We start from the raw sequence: 27,836 nt of genomic DNA on the forward strand, positions 1-27,836 counted from the left end.
CAGGCCTTTAGCTGACGCCAGTGGGATAGCCGCATTAGTGATCATGGTAGTTGTTTTGGTTAGTGCGAACAAAATGCATCCAGTTTTACAGTTTTGTCTAATGTCCATCACTGGTCACCAGGTGTCAATTCCCGTTCTTCTTCTCCAAGATCTTATCCATATTGCATTCAATAAACACAGTCTGAGTACTCACAGCTAGGGATGAGTACCGGTATCCGGTGCCATAATGGCACCGGTTCTGACATAAACGGTAGTAACCAGACCGAAAAGCAGCGCACATTTCGGTGCTTTATTTCGGTTCTTTTTTTTTCCTGAGATGTCATACACTTCAGACTCTAGCTAATCATTTTACCTTTCCAAGGATAGTAGGCGGGCCCAGGTGCGTATGTTCTATTAGAGCAGAGCTACAGATTAAAAATGCCGAAGGTCAAGCGGTCAAAAGTCTGGCTGTACTTCACAGCTGCATGTACTGCATGTACTTCACAGATGCAAACTCAGCGGCCTGCAACAAGTGCTTTAATGTAGTACAGTGCAAAGGAGGTAACACCTCGAATCTGATAAAACACCTGGTGACACATAGCGGGTATAATTTAAAGCTGAGAAATGCACCAAACCTACTACAGGTGTGGTGCCTTTTATTGGACCCAGAGTTAGCAACATCCCCCAAGAACCCGAAGAGGAGAGTCCTGGCCCCTAGCCCTGCCAGTGTAGCACAATCGATGACGGATGATGATGGCAGCAGCAGCTTTTCTTCTCTGCGTGAGTAGCTTAATGTTGTTCGTGTGTAATTTACGTTGAGTAGGCTAACCACATTATTACATTAACGCATGCTACAGTTAAACTATTTACTAGTTAACACCCTTGTTTTCTTAACTAATATTTACTTAGTTGCATTCGGGTATGTCAATGTGTAATTCAATATTTAGTTTCTTTTTATTATAATAACAAATTCCTAACTTGCAGTTGGCAGATGATGTGAACACTCCCAAAAAGGTACTCATAAACGCTACATGTCCTAGATACTGGCTGTGCAGCTTTGCTGGATCGTTCTAACAAGGTAACGCTTAACTTCTTTGTTCGTATCACAGCATAAACAGAAGAAATAATTTTCTACTATAATTTGTGCATAATAGTAGAAGATGTTGTGTATAAATCTGTCTGTTTTCTGTATCTTTCATTGTGACTCCTGCATGTCCTTTCTCACTACATCCATAAACCTCCCAGGGCCTCTGTGTCTTTCCTCTTGCCACAATATCCTACCCCCAGTCTAACCCTCATCGCTCTTCTCTGCATGTCCAGACTCTCTCAACCTCTCCCCTTTTACTTGATCCATTAGCTAAACTTGTACTGCCTCTCTAATGTAGTCATTAGCCACTCAAGTCTCTTATTTATGTCTGTCACCTCCACCTCCGCATTGTCTCTTTTAACATGACAAACTATGAGTTGTTGATTAGGGTTTGTGTCATTTTCTCTGCAATTGAACTATTTGCTTTGTATACGTCTGCTACATTGATATTCAAAATGGGCTCCCTGTGCTATCGTAATGTATGCGGTTCTAAATTGGATGCTAACAGGTTTGTAACTGACAATGTAAAAATGGAAAGCATCGAAGGCGTTTGGAAAGGGAGGGGGGATGAGTGTGTATCAGTGTATGTGTATGTGGGTGTGTAGAGAGTGTCCTTCGCCCTGCCAGGCTAAGTAAACAGTCTTCCAGCCTACCCAGGTGACATGTGTGCGTGCGTGTGTGTGTTTATCCCGTGTTCAGCTGAGAGAAAGTGTCACCACGCCCAGTTAAGCAAAGGTTCACAGTCTTCAGTGGACCCAGGATGCCTTGAAGGAGGGACAAAGAGTTCTGACAACAGTCCTGTTTTCATAGGAGAATTTTTGATCTTCCAGTCAGCTTCGACCTTGGCAGGCCTTTAGCTGACGCCAGTGGGATAGCCGCATTAGTGATCATGGTAGTTGTTTTGGTTAGTGCGAACAAAATGCATCCAGTTTTACAGTTTTGTCTAATGTCCGTCACTGGTCACCAGGTGTCAATTCCCGTTCTTCTTCTCCAAGATCTTATCCATATTGCGTTCAATAAACACAGTCTGAGTACTCACAGCTATGGATGAGTACCGGTATCCGGTGCCATAATGGCACCGGTTCTGACATAAACGGTAGTAACCAGACCGAAAAGCAGCGCACATTTCGGTGCTTTATTTCGGTTCTTTTTTTTTCCTGAGATGTCATACACTTTGGATTCTAGCTAATCATTTTACGTTTCCAAGGATATTAGGCGGGCCCAGGTGCGTAAGTTCTTTTAGAGCAGAGCTACAGATTAAAAATGCCCAAGGCCAAGCGGTCAAAAGTCTGGCTGTACTTCACAGCTGCATGTACTGCATGTACTTCACAGATGCAAACTCAGCGGCCTGCAACAAGTGCTTTAATGTAGTACAGTGCAAAGGAGGTAACACCTCGAATCTGATAAAACACCTGGTGACACATAGCGGGTATAATTTAAAGCTGAGAAATGCACCAAACCTACTACAGGTGTGGTGCCTTTTATCGGACCCAGAGTTAGCAACATCCCCCAAGAACCCGAAGAGGAGAGTCCTGGCCCCTAGCCCTGCCAGTGTAGCACAAATGATGACGGATGATGATGCAGCAGCAGCTGTTCTTCTCTGCGTGAGTAGCTTAATGTTGTTCGTGTGTAATTTACGTTGAGTAGGCTAACCACGTTATTACATTAATGCATGCTACAGTTAAACTATGTACTAGTTAACACCCTTGTTTTCTTAACTAATATTTACTTAGTTGCATCCGGGTATGTCAATGTGTAATTCAATATTTAGTTTCTTTTTGTTATAATAACAAATTCCTAACTTGCAGTTGGCAGATGATGTGAACACTCCTAAAAAGGTACTCATAAACGCTGCGTGTCCTAGATACTGGCTGTGCAGCTTTGCTGGATCGTTCTAACAAGGTAACGCTTAACTTCTTTGTTCGTATCACAGCATAAACAGAAGAAATAATTTTCTACTATAATTTGTGCATAATAGTAGAAGATGTTGTGTATAAATGCAATAATTATAGTGCGTGAATTTAAAAATATAGTTGAAACTGCATTTTGTGTGTCATAAAACTGAACATTGAATCATATTCCTTAATAATATTTACATTTAAAACTATTTAATCTAATTTTACTTAAAAATTCTCAAAACTGTTACTGTTGTAAATTAGCTATGTGATTATTAGCAAATGAGGTTTATTTGTAAAGTTTGTGTCAGGATTTAGTGTTCATCAGAAACAGCAGCTACATTATTTATATGTCGCTTCCCTTTGGTAATATCTGTAGAAAACAGTAAAAAAAAATCATATTAATGGTCTGATAAAACAATTATTGTAGATTATAAGATTAGTTCAACTACAGGCATGGGTTAAAAACATGAAAGTGACTATGGATGCCCCAACTTCGGCTTCCAATGAGAAATATGTAGAGCTGACTTCTTTCGTATACACATTACTGCTAAAATAAAAACTTTGTGTCTTGGAGTGATGTTGAAAAACAAGTTGATACATCTGTTAAAAGCATGAAATTGTTTTTGGAAAACCTACCTGAAGTGCTTTCAACTTCATCCAAAATACCACAATGAGAGTACTAACAGCAACCTATACATTTTTGCCAGTGTAAGTTTTCAGTCATCTAAGCCACAGAAATCTAAGGAGCTTGGAAAGAAAAACGACTCGACTTGTTTGAGTTTCTTGAGTTTTTTCTCGACTCAAACAAATCCAGTCGCTTTTCTTTCCAAGCGCCTTAGATTATTCCTTTTCCTTCATGTTTTTATAGTTTTTGTTTTTTATGGTTCATATTTTAGTATGGTTACATGTAATCTTTCAATTATTAAAAAATATTTGTGACGTCTGATAAAGCAAATATTTTCATTTTTGCATTGTGTGTTTGTCTTGCATGCACATAATATTTCTTAGCCAAGCAGTAGAAATACACAGGTTCCCTGTTTTATCTGCTCAGCTCATCACTAACATCATGCTCTCTGGACGCAGCAGGATGTTCTGTGAGTACAACAGACTGATTATTTAAATATAGAGTTTTTCATAAAGTCAGAGGGAAAGATTAAGTGTCACTCTTCTTAAGCTTTTTATCTTTAAGAGATACTTGAGATGAGGTGCTTTCTAATCTTCCTTTATAAAAGACTTCAAACTTTTCAAATCTAATTAATGGGTTATTAATTATTTACAAGTTACTTGTAACAACTTTTAGGTTGGATTTTAAATCATTCAAACTCAAAAATAATATTTTTTTCTTTTCTGATTTTCAGTTCTGGGAGTAACATGTTTACTCATGAGTTCAGGTAAATACACGTTTCAGTCACTTTTATCCTAATGTGCCAGTTTTTAACTTTATATTGCCACCTTGATCCGATCTAATAGATTTGCTGAACTTGTGCTTTCACTCTGATTACATGGGACCTTTTATTTACATCCTGTCTGTTAATTCTAAACCATGTAAGAAACCCTGAGTGTAAACACAAGCATCAAGCTGTTACGTGAAATTGCGCAGGAAGCTGCCTGTGTTAACTGTGACTATCACCAATAAACGTGGGCGTGTTTCCTGAATCAACAGCAGGCCTTACCTCCTTTGTCGCTGGATTCTGGATTCTGATACCAAGTACTAATACTGATAACGATTTGCAGCTGATGGATCCTGTCCTGATTTAAGACGTGAATCTGTCATCAGATTCACGTCTTTAATGTTTTTTAATTACAACCAAATGATGTGATTGGGTGTCAACTTGTATTCTGTGAAATGTGCCATACAAATAACTGACAGTAAATGACAGTTAACACAAGATGGTTATTATGCTCATGTCATACGCTGTGTGGCAGGCAGGATGTAGGACCCAAATGCAGGACTCGCAGACACGAAAGGATGAACTGAAAACGGCAGATGTATTGCAGTGTTGCAAAAACATACTAGAAACCAAAAGCGCTTTTCTACTGTAAAGCACTTTGGGTTTTCAGTTACTATATATAACATTTATTTACTATTGTGTAAGTAAATAGGTGGATTGTTTATTTGGATATTTATTTGCTTAAAAAAGGCAGGAACAACTAAACTATTAAATTGTGACTATAAAATTAGCAATACAGCACTTATAAATACAGCAAAGACTCATTATTTTAAATTTCAGGCTATACCAGAGCTGAGACCACCGTGTCCCCACAAAGGAAGCCCCCCTGTGACAGCCAGATCTGCCGCTTGAGCCACGGTAAGAAAAGCATACTCTGTATATGAAAGATGTACAGACCTCCTGGGTTAGAAAAGTGGAGCTAATATGGAAGTGCCTTAAGCCAGCAAAAGAAGTCCATGTTGCTTGAGTCTAAGCAGAGATGCTCAGACGTTGGGTCCAAATTTGTGCTCGTAAGTTCAAACACACACACAGCCAGGGAAGTTGAGTGCAGAGTTTTACAAACACAAATCTTTTTACACACACACAAATTCTCATCTATAGATACACAAACATAAAAATTTTCACATATTTTGGTTCACAAGGTTACAAAACCCAGTTCACAAATACACATTTGATTTACAAGTACAAAATATTACTGACCAAAATTTGAGCCCATACCAGCAGAGTTCACACAACTGTAGACACTGCATTAATCCCTGTGTCAACTACTTCTCCCCTTTTCCCTCACTTGGAAACAAGACCCAGAGTTACTTAAACTCCTCCTACTAGGGGTCACCTGTCCCATTGAACCAATCAGCCAAAAAGCCAACGCCCATAATAATGGAAAATTTATGCTTTCATTAAGCGTTTAAACTGGTCTGTTAAAAAAAAATTAACCTCACACATATAATTGTTTTAAAAAATTGTTATTTAAATAAACAGTAATAGAGACCAAAACAGTTTTACTTCTGCTGCCATGTAAAGGTGAACCTTTTATTATGGCAGTGACTCACTGCGGGAGACTCCAGTGGATGTTCAGGGAACTGCAGGTTTTAGGATTTTAGCACTGGCTTCAACTTTTAAGGTTAAACTTTCTTTTTTTGTTTTGTTTTGTTTTGTTTTGTTTTGTTTTGTTTTGTTCATCACCTCTGTCCAAATAACAAAAAATAATAAATTTAATCTACTAATAAATACTGATTCGATATCAAAGACAGATGTTAGTCTGTGCCATTGAGCTCCACTGTTAGCACTGAACTCTTAAAATCACATTTGTAAGTGTTATGTCACTTCTTTTTTGTCAGAGAAATTCAAAAAATTGCTGAAAATTAAACAATTTATGTCTCTTCTTTTAGTCCAGAGTGTAACATGCGAAGGATTTCAGGCAAACCTGCAGTGTGGTGAGGGTTATTTTTTGTTGGTTTGTCTTTTTATTTTTGAATTAATTTGTTTGAAATGCAAACATGGTTATAGTTTAATGTCTCCCTCAGGTGAAGGGCAGGTTTTAGTCATCCACGGAGCTAATTATGGACGCCGTGACAAAACCACATGCTCTGCTGGACGTCCGGCCTCTCAGCTCCAAGTTGTCCAGTGCTCAAGTCAGACGAGCACCAGTGTTGTAGCTGAAAGGTACAGATTGACTGTCTTTGTTTAGTTTTACTTTTTCTTCTTTTACCAGGCTACACAATGTGCAGTGTGTTAAACCCTTTGCTGACTCACTTTCTATCTGCATTCAAAGCTGTAATGGGAAAAACAGCTGTACTATCTCAGCGAGCAACTCTGTGTTTGGAGACCCCTGTGTGGGCACCTACAAGTACCTGGAGGTGGATTATACTTGTCAGTGTAAGTACCTCAAACAGTAGTGCACATACAACTCCAAAAAAATGCTAGCAAACAATATATTCACAAGAACCATCAACTTTAATTTCATCCAGCGGAGTCAAACCTCTGTACCTTAAACAGTAACGTACACATGCTAGCGACCAAAGGACCATTCTTTTTGATTTCACTTAGTGCATAAATACACATTTCGATTTAATTTTTGGATTTCAAGATTGTGCTCCAGAATCAAACTCAACTTTATTCCACTTTTAAAAGCTAGAAGGTGAACAATCAAAAATTTAAAAATGTGAGGTGGAAAACACAAAATCAAATCCAAACCAAGAAGGAAAACGTTGCAAAACTTACAAATTAAATCTGTGATCATGAAATAATATTTAGTGTGAGAATAAAGAAATTATTTTACTGCTACAATGTAGCTTTCATCATTAATATTGCATTAAAATGTTTATTAAAGCTACTGGCATCATATTAACCTTTTTATTACAGGTGCAGCTATAATCATTGTATACACACATTTTATGTTGCGCTCATTAAAAGAGTTGATGTTCGGTTTATTTAAGGTCTTAAGCTTCGGTGGTCGCGATGTCCCAGCCGATCTATTATGTAAGTGACTTGGACCAATGGAAGGTTAAAACAGCATTCACGCTTACAGACATATATGATTTAAACATAGGCCAGGCCGAAGGCCAGGAATTCATTTAGCTTCTAACTGCATTTGAGCTTGCCTAGTAACAAGTGACAGAAGAAGAGTCAAGAAAGTGTAAATCCCCCGGGGAGTATTCGGAGAATGAGTTTAATTACCATGTATGGAAGAATGATTAGAAAGAGAAATGTCTCTGTCTATTTTAGCTATTTTTCTCCACATTAATTTTTAAAGTTTGTGATTTAATGAATGTGATTTACGCTTTTCTCTCAGTCCAGACTGTAACATGTGAAGAATCTGAGGCAAACCTTCAGTGTGGTGAGGTTTTCTTTTTTGTAACTTATTGAAAACATTTCATTGAAATGCAAACTTGTTTATAGTTTAACGCTGTGATCTCGTCCTCAGGGAAAGGGCAGATTTTAGTCATTCACAGAGCTGATTATGGACGCCATGACCAAACCACGTGCTCTAACTTACAACCTCACTGTAGGCTCAGAGATGTCCAGTGCTCAAGTCCAGAGAGCATTGAAGTAATAGCTGCAAGGTACAGATGGTTACTGTCTTTTTTCAACTTTTAATTTTCTCCCAGATATGCAGTATGTCAAACTTCTACTGACTCACTTTTTATCTCCATTCAAAGCTGTAATGGGAAAAACAGCTGTAATATCTCAGCGAGCAACTCTGTGTTTGGAAACCCTTGTTTTGGCACCTCCAAGTACCTGGAGGTGGATTATACTTGTCAGTGTAAGTACCTTATTACAGAGGAAAACAAGTATAAAAAATCATACTACGTTTTTATTTTATTCAAAGACAGATTGCAGGATGCAGAAACGATGAAACAGGAGGAAAAGGATGCAAAAGAGTTCAACTTACGAATTAAATCATGAACTAATAATCAGTCTGCACATGAATTATTACACTTTCTAATGTGTTTTGTGTTTTTCTCTCAGTCCAGAGTGTAACATGTGAAGGATCTCAGGCAAACCTTCAGTGTGGTGAGGTTTTCTTTTTTGTAACTTTGTTGAATTTCATTTATTGAAATGTAAACATGGTTATTGTTTAATGCTATGATCTCTTCCTCAGAAAAAGGACAGGTTTTAGTTATCCACGGAGCTGATTATGGACGCCATGACAAAACCACATGCTCTGCTGGACGTCCGGCCTCTCAGCTCCAAGTTGTCCAGTGCTCAAGTCAGACGAGCACCAGTGTTGTAGCTGAAAGGTACAGATTGACTGTCTTTGTTTAGTTTTACGTTTTTTCTTTTACCAGGCTACACAATGTGCAGTGTGTTAAACCCTTTGCTGACTCACTTTCTATCTGCATTCAAAGTTGTAATGGGAAAAACAGCTGTACTATCTCAGCGAGCAACTCTGTATTTGGAGACCCCTGTTTTGGCACCTACAAGTACCTGGAGGTGGTTTATACTTGTCAGTGTAAGTACCTTAAACCAGGGGTGTCTAGCTCCAAACCTCAAGGGCCGGTGTCCTGCAGGTTTTGGACATCACCCAGGGTCAACACACCCAGTGTAAGTGCCTTAAACGGTAATGCACATACAACTCCAAAATAATTCTGCTAGTGTCCAAAGCAGTCTCAGGGACCATCCTCGTTGATTTCACTGAGTGGGGTCAAACCTCTGTGTCTGAGGCTTTATAATGGACATTCACATCACGATAACCAATAGGACAGATTCTTTCTTATACTATTTTACTTTTGTACAAAGAGAGTTTGGAGAATTTGCAGCTAATATATTTTGTTCTAAATATCAGTGTATTGTGTTGACAAGCTGAAGTTGAACTTTGGGCTAAGTTACCCTTTGTATACCAAGGCAGTGCTGCAAAATCAAACGAAACTTTATTTGAACTTTAAAAGTTTAAAGATGAACAAACAAGAAACAAAAAATGTGGAAATGCAAAAAAAAAAAAAGGCAATAAAAATATGGCATTGGACAGAAAAATAGATTTTAAACATGGATTCAAAGACTCAAATACAGATTACAGGACATGAAACAATTTAAAAAAAGATGAACTTCAATAGCTGATTTGAAGATTCACAAAAAAGTCGGGTTTTTTTTTTTCCTTTAGTGGATAGAGACGGTGTTGATAGACGTGAAAGCAGGATGAGAAAGGAGAAGAGATGCAAACCTGGGCCTACTGCTCTCCAGCCATACGGAATACGGTTGCCTGCTCACCCACTGAGCTAAACCGGCACAAGGTTTTTTTTTTAATTAGTTGTTTTAATTTGCAAACAGAGGGTTAAGTGGGAATTAGACACCCCTGAGCAACAAGACATGGGTGCATGTAATTAACACAGCTGAGGACAACCAAACAGTAGCATATCAAAACCCAAATAAAGACATAACTAAAAAAGGCAATGAGCAACCAGTACTAAATCAAGGAGACATTGAAACATGAAAATAAATACTGAAAATGGACTTGAATGGAGAAATTAATGGAGAACAGAGTAAGGGAAGGTTATAAGTGTGTGGACAAAAAGCAGAGAGGAAGGCAGCAAAACTTGAACTTCAAGATATTAAAGAAAAGTTTACTTTAAAGTAGAGATGGACCAATCATCTCTGAATGTTTGTAAAGCATTCCCACGTTAAGCTTAACAACCGATATAAGGAGCGAGTGCCTCTTCTCTCTCCCTCCCTCTCCTGTTGCTACTTCAATCGTGAAACTGATCAATGATCAGCTGATCGCCTTTTCTGTCGCTAGTCAAACCTCTGTGACTGAGGCTTAATAATGGACATTTAGCCACTGAATCATGACATTTTACAGAACATCCTCTTTTTATTCTCGTTTTCTTTAAAAAACGAACAAACATCAATATAATGTGGAGCATTCGCAGCTAGGACTTAATCCGAAACATCTGTTTATTGTGTTGGCCTAAATACACCTTTGTTTTTAAGGAGGTTCTCCAAAATAAACTAGTTTTCTCTTTATTTTTGTAGGGTCTTTAAGGGTATGAAATGCCTTGAAGTGACTGCTGATTTGGCAATATTTAAATAAAACTGAAATTAATTTTAAAAAGGTAAAAAATGAACAAAAAGGAAACAGGGGAACATGTGAGATGCAAAACATAAGATGACAGTAAAAATTAAAATGGACAGAGGAAAACAAAAATAATAAAATCATACTACGTTTCATATATATTATTCAAAGACAGATTGCAGGATGCAGAAAAGATGAAACAGAAGGAAAAGGTTGCAAAAGAGTTCAAGTTGCGAATTAAATCATGAACTAATAATCAGTCTGCACATGAATTATGACACTTTCTAATGTGTTTTTCTCTCAGTCCCGAGTGCAACATGTGAAGGATCTGAGGCAAACCTTCAGTGTGGTGAGGTTTTCTTTTTTGTAACTTTGTTGAATTTCATTTATTGAAATGTAAACATGGTTATTGTTTAATGCTATGATCTCTTCCTCAGAAAAAGGACAGGTTTTAGTCATCCACGGAGCTAATTATGGACGCCGTGACAAAACCACATGCTCTGCTGGACGTCCGGCCTCTCAGCTCCAAGTTGTCCAGTGCTCAAGTCAGACGAGCACCAGTGTTGTAGCTAAAAGGTACAGATTGACTGTCTTTGTTTAGTTTTACTTTTTCTTCTTTTACCAGGCTACACAATGTGCAGTGTGTTAAACCCTTTGCTGACTCACTTTCTATCTGCATTCAAAGCTGTAATGGGAAAAACAGCTGTACTATCTCAGCGAGCAACTCTGTATTTGGAGACCCCTGTGTTGGCACCTACAAGTACCTGGAGGTGGATTATACTTGTCAGTGTAAGTACCTTAAACCAGGGGTGTCTAGCTCCAAACCTCAAGGGCCGGTGTCCTGCAGGTTTTGGACATCACCCAGGGTCAACACACCCAGTGTAAGTGCCTTAAACAGTAATGCACATACAACTCCAAAATAATTCTGCTAGCGTCCAAATCAGTCTCAGGGACCATCCTTGTTGATTTCACTGAGTGGGGTCAAACCTCTGTGTCTGAGGCTTTATAATGGACATTCACATCACGATAACCAATAGGACAGATTCTTTCTTATACTATTTTACTTTTTTACAAAGAGATTTTGGAGAATTCGCAGCTAGTACTTCTTGTTCAAAATGTCAGTGTATTGTGTTGAGAAGCTGAAGTTGAACTTCGGGCTAAGTTACCCTTTGTATACCAAGATTTTGCTGCAAAATCAAACTAAACTTTATTTGAACTTTAAAAGTTTAAAGAAGAACAAAGAAAAAACAAAAAAATGTGGAAATGCAAAAGAAATGGCAATAAAATATGGCATTGGACAGAAAAATGGGTTAAGTGGGAATTAGACACCCCTGAGCAACAAGACATGGGTGCATGTAATTAACACAGCTGAGGACAACCAAACAGTAGCATATCAAAACCCAAATAAAGACATAACTAAAAAAGGCAATGAGCAACCAGTACTAAATCAAGGAGACATTGAAACATGAAAATAAATACTGAAAATGGACTTGAATGGAGAAATTAATGGAGAACAGAGTAAGGGAAGGTTATAAGAGTGTGGACAAAAAGCAGAGAGGAAGGCAGCAAAACTTGAACTTCAAGATATTAAAGAAAAGTTTACTTTAAAGTAGAGATGGACCGATCCGATATTACGTATCGGTATCGGTCCGATGCTGACGTAAATTACTGGATATCGAAGAGAAATAAAAAATGTAATCCGATCCATTAAATATCAAAAAAGCACCTCACAAAACTTGCGACACGGCGTAACTCGGCTCATAACCGTAGCACGTCGGAGCAGTGTGCTCACGTGATAGAGCGGCTGTGTGTATTTGGAGCCTCGCTACCAAACCAGCATTTCATCTCCGAGGAAGTGATCCCAGAGAGAAGTAAAGCAAGTGTGTAAGTTCATCTCTGAATGTTTGTAAAGCATTCCCACGTTAAGCTTAACAACCGATATAAGGAGCGAGTGCCTCTTCTCTCTCCCTCCCTCTCCTGTTGCTACTTCAATCGTGAAACTGATCAATGATCAACTGATCGCCTTTTCTGTCGCTAGTCAAACCTCTGTGACTGAGGCTTAATAATGGACATTTAGCCACTGAATCATGACATTTTACAGAACATCCTCTTTTTATTCTCGTTTTCTTTAAAAAACGAACAAACATCAATATAATGTGGAGCATTCGCAGCTAGGACTTAATCCGAAACATCTGTTTATTGTGTTGGCCTAAATACACCTTTGTTTTTAAGGAGGTTCTCCAAAATAAACTAGTTTTCTCTTTATTTTTGTAGGGTCTTTAAGGGTATGAAATGCCTTGAAGTGACTGCTGATTTGGCAATATTTAAATAAAACTGAAATTAATTTTAAAAAGGTAAAAAATGAACAAAAAGGAAACAGGGGAACATGTGAGATGCAAAACATAAGATGACAGTAAAAATTAAAATGGACAGAGGAAAACAAAAATAATAAAATCATAATACGTTTCATATATATTATTCAAAGACAGATTGCAGGATGCAGAAAAGATGAAACAGAAGGAAAAGGTTGCAAAAGAGTTCAAGTTGCGAATTAAATCATGAACTAATAATCAGTCTGCACATGAATTATGACACTTTCTAATGTGTTTTGTGTTTTTCTCTCAGTCCCGAATGCAACATGTGAAGGATCTGAGGCAAACCTTCAGTGTGGTGAGGTTTTCTTTTTTGTAACTTTGTTGAATTTCATTTATTGAAATGTAAACATGGTTATTGTTTAATGCTATGATCTCTTCCTCAGAAAAAGGACAGGTTTTAGTCATCCACGGAGCTAATTATGGACGCCGTGACAAAACCACATGCTCTGCTGGACGTCCGGCCTCTCAGCTCCAAGTTGTCCAGTGCTCAAGTCAGACGAGCACCAGTGTTGTAGCTAAAAGGTACAGATTGACTGTCTTTGTTTAGTTTTACTTTTTCTTCTTTTACCAGGCTACACAATGTGCAGTGTGTTAAACCCTTTGCTGACTCACTTTCTATCTGCATTCAAAGTTGTAATGGGGAAAACAGCTGTACTATCTCAGCGAGCAACTCTGTATTCGGAGACCCCTGTGTTGGCACCTACAAGTACCTGGAGGTGGATTATACTTGTCAGTGTAAGTACCTTAAACCAGGGGTGTCTAGCTCCAAACCTCAAGGGCCGGTGTCCTGCAGGTTTTGGACATCACCCAGGGTCAACACACCCAGTGTAAGTGCCTTAAACAGTAATGCACATACAACTCCAAAATAATTCTGCTAGCGTCCAAATCAGTCTCAGGGACCATCCTTGTTGATTTCACTGAGTGGGGTCAAACCTCTGTGTCTGAGGCTTTATAATGGACATTCACATCACGATAACCAATAGGACAGATTCTTTCTTATACTATTTTACTTTTTTACAAAGAGATTTTGGAGAATTCGCAGCTAGTACTTCTTGTTCAAAATGTCAGTGTATTGTGTTGAGAAGCTGAAGTTGAACTTCGGGCTAAGTTACCCTTTGTATACCAAGATTTTGCTGCAAAATCAAACTAAACTTTATTTGAACTTTAAAAGTTTAAAGAAGAACAAAGAAAAAACAAAAAAATGTGGAAATGCAAAAGAAATGGCAATAAAATATGGCATTGGACAGAAAAATGGGTTAAGTGGGAATTAGACACCCCTGAGCAACAAGACATGGGTGCATGTAATTAACACAGCTGAGGACAACCAAACAGTAGCATATCAAAACCCAAATAAAGACATAACTAAAAAAGGCAATGAGCAACCAGTACTAAATCAAGGAGACATTGAAACATGAAAATAAATACTGAAAATGGACTTGAATGGAGAAATTAATGGAGAACAGAGTAAGGGAAGGTTATAAGAGTGTGGACAAAAAGCAGAGAGGAAGGCAGCAAAACTTGAACTTCAAGATATTAAAGAAAAGTTTACTTTAAAGTAGAGATGGACCGATCCGATATTACGTATCGGTATCCGATATTACGTATCGGTATCGGTCCGATGCTGACGTAAATTACTGGATATCGGAGAGAAATAAAAAATGTAATCCGATCCATTAAATATCAAAAAAGCACCTCACAAAACTTGCGACACGGCGTAACTTGGCTCATAACCGTAGCACGTCGGAGCAGTGTGCTCACGTGATAGAGCGGCTGTGTGTATTTGGAGCCTCGCTACCAAACCAGCATTTCATCTCCGAGGAAGTGATCCCAGAGAGAAGTAAAGCAAGTGTGTAAGTTCATCTCTGAATGTTTGTAAAGCATTCCCACGTTAAGCTTAACAACCGATATAAGGAGCGAGTGCCTCTTCTCTCTCCCTCCCTCTCCTGTTGCTACTTCAATCGTGAAACTGATCAATGATCAGCTGATCGCCTTTTCTGTCGCTAGTCAAACCTCTGTGACTGAGGCTTAATAATGGACATTTAGCCACTGAATCATGACATTTTACAGAACATCCTCTTTTTATTCTCGTTTTCTTTAAAAAACGAACAAACATCAATATAATGTGGAGCATTCGCAGCTAGGACTTAATCCGAAACATCTGTTTATTGTGTTGGCCTAAATACACCTTTGTTTTTAAGGAGGTTCTCCAAAATAAACTAGTTTTCTCTTTATTTTTGTAGGGTCTTTAAGGGTATGAAATGCCTTGAAGTGACTGCTGATTTGGCAATATTTAAATAAAACTGAAATTAATTTTAAAAAGGTAAAAAATGAACAAAAAGGAAACAGGGGAACATGTGAGATGCAAAACATAAGATGACAGTAAAAATTAAAATGGACAGAGGAAAACAAAAATAATAAAATCATACTACGTTTCATATATATTATTCAAAGACAGATTGCAGGATGCAGAAAAGATGAAACAGAAGGAAAAGGTTGCAAAAGAGTTCAAGTTGCGAATTAAATCATGAACTAATAATCAGTCTGCACATGAATTATGACACTTTCTAATGTGTTTTTCTCTCAGTCCCGAGTGCAACATGTGAAGGATCTGAGGCAAACCTTCAGTGTGGTGAGGTTTTCTTTTTTGTAACTTTGTTGAATTTCATTTATTGAAATGTAAACATGGTTATTGTTTAATGCTATGATCTCTTCCTCAGAAAAAGGACAGGTTTTAGTCATCCACGGAGCTAATTATGGACGCCGTGACAAAACCACATGCTCTGCTGGACGTCCGGCCTCTCAGCTCCAAGTTGTCCAGTGCTCAAGTCAGACGAGCACCAGTGTTGTAGCTAAAAGGTACAGATTGACTGTCTTTGTTTAGTTTTACTTTTTTTCTTTTACCAGGCTACACAATGTGCAGTGTGTTAAACCCTTTGCTGACTCACTTTCTATCTGCATTCAAAGCTGTAATGGGAAAAACAGCTGTACTATCTCAGCGAGCAACTCTGTATTTGGAGACCCCTGTTTTGGCACCTACAAGTACCTGGAGGTGGATTATACTTGTCAGTGTAAGTACCTTAAACCAGGGGTGTCTAGCTCCAAACCTCAAGGGCCGGTGTCCTGCAGGTTTTGGACATCACCCAGGGTCAACACACCCAGTGTAAGTGCCTTAAACAGTAATGCACATACAACTCCAAAATAATTCTGCTAGCGTCCAAATCAGTCTCAGGGACCATCCTTGTTGATTTCACTGAGTGGGGTCAAACCTCTGTGTCTGAGGCTTTATAATGGACATTCACATCACGATAACCAATAGGACAGATTCTTTCTTATACTTTTTTACAAAGAGATTTTGGAGAATTCGCAGCTAATACATCTTGTTCAAAATGTCAGTGTATTGTGTTGAGAAGCTAAAGTTGAACTTCGGGCTAAGTTACCCTTTGTATACCAAGATTTTGCTGCAAAATCAAACTAAACTTTATTTGAACTTTAAAAGTTTAAAGAAGAACAAAGAAAAAACAAAAAAATGTGGAAATGCAAAAGAAATGGCAATAAAATATGGCATTGGACAGAAAAATGGGTTAAGTGGGAAATAGACACCCCTGAGCAACAAGACATGGGTGCATGTAATTAACACAGCTGAGGACAACCAAACAGTAGCATATCAAAACCCAAATAAAGACATAACTAAAAAAGGCAATGAGCAACCAGTACTAAATCAAGGAGACATTGAAACATGAAAATAAATACTGAAAATGGACTTGAATGGAGAAATTAATGGAGAACAGAGTAAGGGAAGGTTATAAGAGTGTGGACAAAAAGCAGAGAGGAAGGCAGCAAAACTTGAACTTCAAGATATTAAAGAAAAGTTTACTTTAAAGTAGAGATGGACCGATCCGATATTACGTATCGGTATCGGTCCGATGCTGACGTAAATTACTGGATATCGAAGAGAAATAAAAAATGTAATCCGATCCATTAAATATCAAAAAAGCACCTCACAAAACTTGCGACACGGCGTAACTCGGCTCATAACCGTAGCACGTCGGAGCAGTGTGCTCACGTGATAGAGCGGCTGTGTGTATTTGGAGCCTCGCTACCAAACCAGCATTTCATCTCCGAGGAAGTGATCCCAGAGAGAAGTAAAGCAAGTGTGTAAGTTCATCTCTGAATGTTTGTAAAGCATTCCCACGTTAAGCTTAACAACCGATATAAGGAGCGAGTGCCTCTTCTCTCTCCCTCCCTCTCCTGTTGCTACTTCAATCGTGAAACTGATCAATGATCAACTGATCGCCTTTTCTGTCGCTAGTCAAACCTCTGTGACTGAGGCTTAATAATGGACATTTAGCCACTGAATCATGACATTTTACAGAACATCCTCTTTTTATTCTCGTTTTCTTTAAAAAACGAACAAACATCAATATAATGTGGAGCATTTGCAGCTAGGACTTAATCCGAAACATCTGTTTATTGTGTTGGCCTAAATACACCTTTGTTTTTAAGGAGGTTCTCCAAAATAAACTAGTTTTCTCTTTATTTTTGTAGGGTCTTTAAGGGTATGAAATGCCTTGAAGTGACTGCTGATTTGGCAATATTTAAATAAAACTGAAATTAATTTTAAAAAGGTAAAAAATGAACAAAAAGGAAACAGGGGAACATGTGAGATGCAAAACATAAGATGACAGTAAAAATTAAAATGGACAGAGGAAAACAAAAATAATAAAATCATAATACGTTTCATATATATTATTCAAAGACAGATTGCAGGATGCAGAAAAGATGAAACAGAAGGAAAAGGTTGCAAAAGAGTTCAAGTTGCGAATTAAATCATGAACTAATAATCAGTCTGCACATGAATTATGACACTTTCTAATGTGTTTTGTGTTTTTCTCTCAGTCCCGAATGCAACATGTGAAGGATCTGAGGCAAACCTTCAGTGTGGTGAGGTTTTCTTTTTTGTAACTTTGTTGAATTTCATTTATTGAAATGTAAACATGGTTATTGTTTAATGCTATGATCTCTTCCTCAGAAAAAGGACAGGTTTTAGTCATCCACGGAGCTAATTATGGACGCCGTGACAAAACCACATGCTCTGCTGGACGTCCGGCCTCTCAGCTCCAAGTTGTCCAGTGCTCAAGTCAGACGAGCACCAGTGTTGTAGCTAAAAGGTACAGATTGACTGTCTTTGTTTAGTTTTACTTTTTCTTCTTTTACCAGGCTACACAATGTGCAGTGTGTTAAACCCTTTGCTGACTCACTTTCTATCTGCATTCAAAGTTGTAATGGGGAAAACAGCTGTACTATCTCAGCGAGCAACTCTGTATTCGGAGACCCCTGTGTTGGCACCTACAAGTACCTGGAGGTGGATTATACTTGTCAGTGTAAGTACCTTAAACCAGGGGTGTCTAGCTCCAAACCTCAAGGGCCGGTGTCCTGCAGGTTTTGGACATCACCCAGGGTCAACACACCCAGTGTAAGTGCCTTAAACAGTAATGCACATACAACTCCAAAATAATTCTGCTAGCGTCCAAATCAGTCTCAGGGACCATCCTTGTTGATTTCACTGAGTGGGGTCAAACCTCTGTGTCTGAGGCTTTATAATGGACATTCACATCACGATAACCAATAGGACAGATTCTTTCTTATACTTTTTTACAAAGAGATTTTGGAGAATTCGCAGCTAATACATCTTGTTCAAAATGTCAGTGTATTGTGTTGAGAAGCTAAAGTTGAACTTCGGGCTAAGTTACCCTTTGTATACCAAGATTTTGCTGCAAAATCAAACTAAACTTTATTTGAACTTTAAAAGTTTAAAGAAGAACAAAGAAAAAACAAAAAAATGTGGAAATGCAAAAGAAATGGCAATAAAATATGGCATTGGACAGAAAAATGGGTTAAGTGGGAATTAGACACCCCTGAGCAACAAGACATGGGTGCATGTAATTAACACAGCTGAGGACAACCAAACAGTAGCATATCAAAACCCAAATAAAGACATAACTAAAAAAGGCAATGAGCAACCAGTACTAAATCAAGGAGACATTGAAACATGAAAATAAATACTGAAAATGGACTTGAATGGAGAAATTAATGGAGAACAGAGTAAGGGAAGGTTATAAGTGTGTGGACAAAAAGCAGAGAGGAAGGCAGCAAAACTTGAACTTCAAGATATTAAAGAAAAGTTTACTTTAAAGTAGAGATGGACCAATCATCTCTGAATGTTTGTAAAGCATTCCCACGTTAAGCTTAACAACCGATATAAGGAGCGAGTGCCTCTTCTCTCTCCCTCCCTCTCCTGTTGCTACTTCAATCGTGAAACTGATCAATGATCAGCTGATCGCCTTTTCTGTCGCTAGTCAAACCTCTGTGACTGAGGCTTAATAATGGACATTTAGCCACTGAATCATGACATTTTACAGAACATCCTCTTTTTATTCTCGTTTTCTTTAAAAAACGAACAAACATCAATATAATGTGGAGCATTCGCAGCTAGGACTTAATCCGAAACATCTGTTTATTGTGTTGGCTTAAATACACCTTTGTTTTTAAGGAGGTTCTCCAAAATAAACTAGTTTTCTCTTTATTTTTGTAGGGTCTTTAAGGGTATGAAATGCCTTGAAGTGACTGCTGATTTGGCAATATTTAAATAAAACTGAAATTAATTTTAAAAAGGTAAAAAATGAACAAAAAGGAAACAGGGGAACATGTGAGATGCAAAACATAAGATGACAGTAAAAATTAAAATGGACAGAGGAAAACAAAAATAATAAAATCATAATACGTTTCATATATATTATTCAAAGACAGATTGCAGGATGCAGAAAAGATGAAACAGAAGGAAAAGGTTGCAAAAGAGTTCAAGTTGCGAATTAAATCATGAACTAATAATCAGTCTGCACATGAATTATGACACTTTCTAATGTGTTTTGTGTTTTTCTCTCAGTCCCGAGTGCAACATGTGAAGGATCTGAGGCAAACCTTCAGTGTGGTGAGGTTTTCTTTTTTGTAACTTTGTTGAATTTCATTTATTGAAATGTAAACATGGTTATTGTTTAATGCTATGATCTCTTCCTCAGAAAAAGGACAGGTTTTAGTCATCCACGGAGCTAATTATGGACGCCGTGACAAAACCACATGCTCTGCTGGACGTCCGGCCTCTCAGCTCCAAGTTGTCCAGTGCTCAAGTCAGACGAGCACCAGTGTTGTAGCTAAAAGGTACAGATTGACTGTCTTTGTTTAGTTTTACTTTTTCTTCTTTTACCAGGCTACACAATGTGCAGTGTGTTAAACCCTTTGCTGACTCACTTTCTATCTGCATTCAAAGCTGTAATGGGAAAAACAGCTGTACTATCTCAGCGAGCAACTCTGTATTTGGAGACCCCTGTTTTGGCACCTACAAGTACCTGGAGGTGGATTATACTTGTCAGTGTAAGTACCTTAAACCAGGGGTGTCTAGCTCCAAACCTCAAGGGCCGGTGTCCTGCAGGTTTTGGACATCACCCAGGGTCAACACACCCAGTGTAAGTGCCTTAAACAGTAATGCACATACAACTCCAAAATAATTCTGCTAGCGTCCAAATCAGTCTCAGGGACCATCCTTGTTGATTTCACTGAGTGGGGTCAAACCTCTGTGTCTGAGGCTTTATAATGGACATTCACATCACGATAACCAATAGGACAGATTCTTTCTTATACTATTTTACTTTTTTACAAAGAGATTTTGGAGAATTCGCAGCTAGTACTTCTTGTTCAAAATGTCAGTGTATTGTGTTGAGAAGCTGAAGTTGAACTTCGGGCTAAGTTACCCTTTGTATACCAAGATTTTGCTGCAAAATCAAACTAAACTTTATTTGAACTTTAAAAGTTTAAAGAAGAACAAAGAAAAAACAAAAAAATGTGGAAATGCAAAAGAAATGGCAATAAAATATGGCATTGGACAGAAAAATGGGTTAAGTGGGAATTAGACACCCCTGAGCAACAAGACATGGGTGCATGTAATTAACACAGCTGAGGACAACCAAACAGTAGCATATCAAAACCCAAATAAAGACATAACTAAAAAAGGCAATGAGCAACCAGTACTAAATCAAGGAGACATTGAAACATGAAAATAAATACTGAAAATGGACTTGAATGGAGAAATTAATGGAGAACAGAGTAAGGGAAGGTTATAAGAGTGTGGACAAAAAGCAGAGAGGAAGGCAGCAAAACTTGAACTTCAAGATATTAAAGAAAAGTTTACTTTAAAGTAGAGATGGACCAATCATCTCTGAATGTTTGTAAAGCATTCCCACGTTAAGCTTAACAACCGATATAAGGAGCGAGTGCCTCTTCTCTCTCCCTCCCTCTCCTGTTGCTACTTCAATCGTGAAACTGATCAATGATCAGCTGATCGCCTTTTCTGTCGCTAGTCAAACCTCTGTGACTGAGGCTTAATAATGGACATTTAGCCACTGAATCATGACATTTTACAGAACATCCTCTTTTTATTCTCGTTTTCTTTAAAAAACGAACAAACATCAATATAATGTGGAGCATTCGCAGCTAGGACTTAATCCGAAACATCTGTTTATTGTGTTGGCCTAAATACACCTTTGTTTTTAAGGAGGTTCTCCAAAATAAACTAGTTTTCTCTTTATTTTTGTAGGGTCTTTAAGGGTATGAAATGCCTTGAAGTGACTGCTGATTTGGCAATATTTAAATAAAACTGAAATTTATTTTAAAAAGGTAAAAAATGAACAAAAAGGAAACAGGGGAACATGTGAGATGCAAAACATAAGATGACAGTAAAAATTAAAATGGACAGAGGAAAACAAAAATAATAAAATCATACTACGTTTCATATATATTATTCAAAGACAGATTGCAGGATGCAGAAAAGATGAAACAGAAGGAAAAGGTTGCAAAAGAGTTCAAGTTGCGAATTAAATCATGAACTAATAATCAGTCTGCACATGAATTATGACACTTTCTAATGTGTTTTTCTCTCAGTCCCGAGTGCAACATGTGAAGGATCTGAGGCAAACCTTCAGTGTGGTGAGGTTTTCTTTTTTGTAACTTTGTTGAATTTCATTTATTGAAATGTAAACATGGTTATTGTTTAATGCTATGATCTCTTCCTCAGAAAAAGGACAGGTTTTAGTCATCCACGGAGCTAATTATGGACGCCGTGACAAAACCACATGCTCTGCTGGACGTCCGGCCTCTCAGCTCCAAGTTGTCCAGTGCTCAAGTCAGACGAGCACCAGTGTTGTAGCTAAAAGGTACAGATTGACTGTCTTTGTTTAGTTTTACTTTTTCTTCTTTTACCAGGCTACACAATGTGCAGTGTGTTAAACCCTTTGCTGACTCACTTTCTATCTGCATTCAAAGCTGTAATGGGAAAAACAGCTGTACTATCTCAGCGAGCAACTCTGTATTTGGAGACCCCTGTGTTGGCACCTACAAGTACCTGGAGGTGGATTATACTTGTCAGTGTAAGTACCTTAAACCAGGGGTGTCTAGCTCCAAACCTCAAGGGCCGGTGTCCTGCAGGTTTTGGACATCACCCAGGGTCAACACACCCAGTGTAAGTGCCTTAAACAGTAATGCACATACAACTCCAAAATAATTCTGCTAGCGTCCAAATCAGTCTCAGGGACCATCCTCGTTGATTTCACTGAGTGGGGTCAAACCTCTGTGTCTGAGGCTTTATAATGGACATTCACATCATGATAACCAATAGGACAGATTCTTTCTTATACTTTTTTACTTTTTTACAAAGAGATTTTGGAGAATTCGCAGCTAGTACTTCTTGTTCAAAATGTCAGTGTATTGTGTTGAGAAGCTGAAGTTGAACTTCGGGCTAAGTTACCCTTTGTATACCAAGATTTTGCTGCAAAATCAAACTAAACTTTATTTGAACTTTAAAAGTTTAAAGAAGAACAAAGAAAAAACAAAAAAATGTGGAAATGCAAAAGAAATGGCAATAAAATATGGCATTGGACAGAAAAATGGGTTAAGTGGGAATTAGACACCCCTGAGCAACAAGACATGGGTGCATGTAATTAACACAGCTGAGGACAACCAAACAGTAGCATATCAAAACCCAAATAAAGACATAACTAAAAAAGGCAATGAGCAACCAGTACTAAATCAAGGAGACATTGAAACATGAAAATAAATACTGAAAATGGACTTGAATGGAGAAATTAATGGAGAACAGAGTAAGGGAAGGTTATAAGAGTGTGGACAAAAAGCAGAGAGGAAGGCAGCAAAACTTGAACTTCAAGATATTAAAGAAAAGTTTACTTTAAAGTAGAGATGGACCGATCCGATATTACGTATCGGTATCCGATATTACGTATCGGTATCGGTCCGATGCTGACGTAAATTACTGGATATCGGAGAGAAATAAAAAATGTAATCCGATCCATTAAATATCAAAAAAGCACCTCACAAAACTTGCGACACGGCGTAACTCGGCTCATAACCGTAGCACGTCGGAGCAGTGTGCTCACGTGATAGAGCGGCTGTGTGTATTTGGAGCCTCGCTACCAAACCAGCATTTCATCTCCGAGGAAGTGATCCCAGAGAGAAGTAAAGCAAGTGTGTAAGTTCATCTCTGAATGTTTGTAAAGCATTCCCACGTTAAGCTTAACAACCGATATAAGGAGCGAGTGCCTCTTCTCTCTCCCTCCCTCTCCTGTTGCTACTTCAATCGTGAAACTGATCAATGATCAGCTGATCGCCTTTTCTGTCGCTAGTCAAACCTCTGTGACTGAGGCTTAATAATGGACATTTAGCCACTGAATCATGACATTTTACAGAACATCCTCTTTTTATTCTCGTTTTCTTTAAAAAACGAACAAACATCAATATAATGTGGAGCATTCGCAGCTAGGACTTAATCCGAAACATCTGTTTATTGTGTTGGCCTAAATACACCTTTGTTTTTAAGGAGGTTCTCCAAAATAAACTAGTTTTCTCTTTATTTCTGTAGGGTCTTTAAGGGTATGAAATGCCTTGAAGTGACTGCTGATTTGGCAATATTTAAATAAAACTGAAATTAATTTTAAAAAGGTAAAAAATGAACAAAAAGGAAACAGGGGAACATGTGAGATGCAAAACATAAGATGACAGTAAAAATTAAAATGGACAGAGGAAAACAAAAATAATAAAATCATAATACGTTTCATATATATTATTCAAAGACAGATTGCAGGATGCAGAAAAGATGAAACAGAAGGAAAAGGTTGCAAAAGAGTTCAAGTTGCGAATTAAATCATGAACTAATAATCAGTCTGCACATGAATTATGACACTTTCTAATGTGTTTTTCTCTCAGTCCCGAGTGCAACATGTGAAGGATCTGAGGCAAACCTTCAGTGTGGTGAGGTTTTCTTTTTTGTAACTTTGTTGAATTTCATTTATTGAAATGTAAACATGGTTATTGTTTAATGCTATGATCTCTTCCTCAGAAAAAGGACAGGTTTTAGTCATCCACGGAGCTAATTATGGACGCCGTGACAAAACCACATGCTCTGCTGGACGTCCGGCCTCTCAGCTCCAAGTTGTCCAGTGCTCAAGTCAGACGAGCACCAGTGTTGTAGCTAAAAGGTACAGATTGACTGTCTTTGTTTAGTTTTACTTTTTCTTCTTTTACCAGGCTACACAATGTGCAGTGTGTTAAACCCTTTGCTGACTCACTTTCTATCTGCATTCAAAGCTGTAATGGGAAAAACAGCTGTACTATCTCAGCGAGCAACTCTGTATTTGGAGACCCCTGTGTTGGCACCTACAAGTACCTGGAGGTGGATTATACTTGTCAGTGTAAGTACCTTAAACCAGGGGTGTCTAGCTCCAAACCTCAAGGGCCGGTGTCCTGCAGGTTTTGGACATCACCCAGGGTCAACACACCCAGTGTAAGTGCCTTAAACAGTAATGCACATACAACTCCAAAATAATTCTGCTAGCGTCCAAATCAGTCTCAGGGACCATCCTTGTTGATTTCACTGAGTGGGGTCAAACCTCTGTGTCTGAGGCTTTATAATGGACATTCACATCACGATAACCAATAGGACAGATTCTTTCTTATACTTTTTTACAAAGAGATTTTGGAGAATTCGCAGCTAGTACTTCTTGTTCAAAATGTCAGTGTATTGTGTTGAGAAGCTAAAGTTGAACTTCGGGCTAAGTTACCCTTTGTATACCAAGATTTTGCTGCAAAATCAAACTAAACTTTATTTGAACTTTAAAAGTTTAAAGAAGAACAAAGAAAAAACAAAAAAATGTGGAAATGCAAAAGAAATGGCAATAAAATATGGCATTGGACAGAAAAATGGGTTAAGTGGGAAATAGACACCCCTGAGCAACAAGACATGGGTGCATGTAATTAACACAGCTGAGGACAACCAAACAGTAGCATATCAAAACCCAAATAAAGACATAACTAAAAAAGGCAATGAGCAACCAGTACTAAATCAAGGAGACATTGAAACATGAAAATAAATACTGAAAATGGACTTGAATGGAGAAATTAATGGAGAACAGAGTAAGGGAAGGTTATAAGAGTGTGGACAAAAAGCAGAGAGGAAGGCAGCAAAACTTGAACTTCAAGATATTAAAGAAAAGTTTACTTTAAAGTAGAGATGGACCAATCATCTCTGAATGTTTGTAAAGCATTCCCACGTTAAGCTTAACAACCGATATAAGGAGCGAGTGCCTCTTCTCTCTCCCTCCCTCTCCTGTTGCTACTTCAATCGTGAAACTGATCAATGATCAGCTGATCGCCTTTTCTGTCGCTAGTCAAACCTCTGTGACTGAGGCTTAATAATGGACATTTAGCCACTGAATCATGACATTTTACAGAACATCCTCTTTTTATTCTCGTTTTCTTTAAAAAACGAACAAACATCAATATAATGTGGAGCATTCGCAGCTAGGACTTAATCCGAAACATCTGTTTATTGTGTTGGCCTAAATACACCTTTGTTTTTAAGGAGGTTCTCCAAAATAAACTAGTTTTCTCTTTATTTTTGTAGGGTCTTTAAGGGTATGAAATGCCTTGAAGTGACTGCTGATTTGGCAATATTTAAATAAAACTGAAATTAATTTTAAAAAGGTAAAAAATGAACAAAAAGGAAACAGGGGAACATGTGAGATGCAAAACATAAGATGACAGTAAAAATTAAAATGGACAGAGGAAAACAAAAATAATAAAATCATACTACGTTTCATATATATTATTCAAAGACAGATTGCAGGATGCAGAAAAGATGAAACAGAAGGAAAAGGTTGCAAAAGAGTTCAAGTTGCGAATTAAATCATGAACTAATAATCAGTCTGCACATGAATTATGACACTTTCTAATGTGTTTTTCTCTCAGTCCCGAGTGCAACATGTGAAGGATCTGAGGCAAACCTTCAGTGTGGTGAGGTTTTCTTTTTTGTAACTTTGTTGAATTTCATTTATTGAAATGTAAACATGGTTATTGTTTAATGCTATGATCTCTTCCTCAGAAAAAGGACAGGTTTTAGTCATCCACGGAGCTAATTATGGACGCCGTGACAAAACCACATGCTCTGCTGGACGTCCGGCCTCTCAGCTCCAAGTTGTCCAGTGCTCAAGTCAGACGAGCACCAGTGTTGTAGCTAAAAGGTACAGATTGACTGTCTTTGTTTAGTTTTACTTTTTCTTCTTTTACCAGGCTACACAATGTGCAGTGTGTTAAACCCTTTGCTGACTCACTTTCTATCTGCATTCAAAGCTGTAATGGGAAAAACAGCTGTACTATCTCAGCGAGCAACTCTGTATTTGGAGACCCCTGTTTTGGCACCTACAAGTACCTGGAGGTGGATTATACTTGTCAGTGTAAGTACCTTAAACCAGGGGTGTCTAGCTCCAAACCTCAAGGGCCGGTGTCCTGCAGGTTTTGGACATCACCCAGGGTCAACACACCCAGTGTAAGTGCCTTAAACAGTAATGCACATACAACTCCAAAATAATTCTGCTAGCGTCCAAATCAGTCTCAGGGACCATCCTCGTTGATTTCACTGAGTGGGGTCAAACCTCTGTGTCTGAGGCTTTATAATGGACATTCACATCACGATAACCAATAGGACAGATTCTTTCTTATACTTTTTTACTTTTTTACAAAGAGATTTTGGAGAATTCGCAGCTAGTACTTCTTGTTCAAAATATCAGTGTATTGTGTTGACAAGCTGAAGTTGAACTTCGGGCTAAGTTACCCTTTGTATACCAAGATTTTGCTGCAAAATCAAACTAAACTTTATTTGAACTTTAAAAGTTTAAAGAAGAACAAAGAAAAAACAAAAAAATGTGGAAATGCAAAAGAAATGGCAATAAAATATGGCATTGGACAGAAAAATGGGTTAAGTGGGAATTAGACACCCCTGAGCAACAAGATATGGGTGCATGTAATTAACACAGCTGAGGACAACCAAACAGTAGCATATCAAAACCCAAATAAAGACATAACTAAAAAAGGCAATGAGCAACCAGTACTAAATCAAGGAGACATTGAAACATGAAAATAAATACTGAAAATGGACTTGAATGGAGAAATTAATGGAGAACAGAGTAAGGGAAGGTTATAAGAGTGTGGACAAAAAGCAGAGAGGAAGGCAGCAAAACTTGAACTTCAAGATATTAAAGAAAAGTTTACTTTAAAGTAGAGATGGACCGATCCGATATTACGTATCGGTATCCGATATTACGTATCGGTATCGGTCCGATGCTGACGTAAATTACTGGATATCGGAGAGAAATAAAAAATGTAATCCGATCCATTAAATATCAGAAAAGCACCTCACAAAACTTGCGACACGGCGTAACTCGGCTCATAACCGTAGCACGTCGGAGCAGTGTGCTCACGTGATAGAGCGGCTGTGTGTATTTGGAGCCTCGCTACCAAACCAGCATTTCATCTCCGAGGAAGTGATCCCAGAGAGAAGTAAAGCAAGTGTGTAAGTTCATCTCTGAATGTTTGTAAAGCATTCCCACGTTAAGCTTAACAACCGATATAAGGAGCGAG

The 27,836-nt window shown here is 38.1% G+C and overlaps 1 protein-coding gene across 1 annotated transcript in view; it reads left to right on the forward strand.

Moving 5' to 3' along the window:
- The first annotated feature begins 4,030 nt into the window (after window positions 1-4,030).
- The window catches only part of LOC146551050 (uncharacterized), a 45,572-nt gene continuing 21,766 nt past the window's right edge, over window positions 4,031-27,836 (forward strand). The window contains exons 1-30 of the mRNA XM_085261013.1: window positions 4,031-4,058; window positions 4,323-4,355; window positions 5,196-5,273; window positions 6,308-6,352; window positions 6,443-6,581; window positions 6,691-6,794; window positions 7,711-7,755; window positions 7,843-7,981; window positions 8,078-8,181; window positions 8,388-8,432; window positions 8,521-8,659; window positions 8,768-8,871; window positions 10,733-10,777; window positions 10,866-11,004; window positions 11,114-11,217; window positions 15,388-15,432; window positions 15,521-15,659; window positions 18,081-18,184; window positions 19,747-19,791; window positions 19,880-20,018; window positions 20,128-20,231; window positions 21,795-21,839; window positions 21,928-22,066; window positions 22,176-22,279; window positions 24,129-24,173; window positions 24,262-24,400; window positions 24,510-24,613; window positions 26,169-26,213; window positions 26,302-26,440; window positions 26,550-26,653. Coding sequence (XP_085117139.1) covers window positions 4,031-4,058; window positions 4,323-4,355; window positions 5,196-5,273; window positions 6,308-6,352; window positions 6,443-6,581; window positions 6,691-6,794; window positions 7,711-7,755; window positions 7,843-7,981; window positions 8,078-8,181; window positions 8,388-8,432; window positions 8,521-8,659; window positions 8,768-8,871; window positions 10,733-10,777; window positions 10,866-11,004; window positions 11,114-11,217; window positions 15,388-15,432; window positions 15,521-15,659; window positions 18,081-18,184; window positions 19,747-19,791; window positions 19,880-20,018; window positions 20,128-20,231; window positions 21,795-21,839; window positions 21,928-22,066; window positions 22,176-22,279; window positions 24,129-24,173; window positions 24,262-24,400; window positions 24,510-24,613; window positions 26,169-26,213; window positions 26,302-26,440; window positions 26,550-26,653 — 2,731 coding nt within the window. The remainder of the gene's footprint in view (window positions 4,059-4,322; window positions 4,356-5,195; window positions 5,274-6,307; window positions 6,353-6,442; window positions 6,582-6,690; window positions 6,795-7,710; window positions 7,756-7,842; window positions 7,982-8,077; window positions 8,182-8,387; window positions 8,433-8,520; window positions 8,660-8,767; window positions 8,872-10,732; window positions 10,778-10,865; window positions 11,005-11,113; window positions 11,218-15,387; window positions 15,433-15,520; window positions 15,660-18,080; window positions 18,185-19,746; window positions 19,792-19,879; window positions 20,019-20,127; window positions 20,232-21,794; window positions 21,840-21,927; window positions 22,067-22,175; window positions 22,280-24,128; window positions 24,174-24,261; window positions 24,401-24,509; window positions 24,614-26,168; window positions 26,214-26,301; window positions 26,441-26,549; window positions 26,654-27,836) is intronic.

Source organism: Mchenga conophoros, linkage group LG20, assembly GCF_057382185.1.
Source record: "Mchenga conophoros isolate Kocher_MC1m ecotype Shallow Benthic linkage group LG20, M_conophoros_male_GT1.1, whole genome shotgun sequence".
Lineage (NCBI taxonomy): Eukaryota > Metazoa > Chordata > Actinopteri > Cichliformes > Cichlidae > Mchenga > Mchenga conophoros.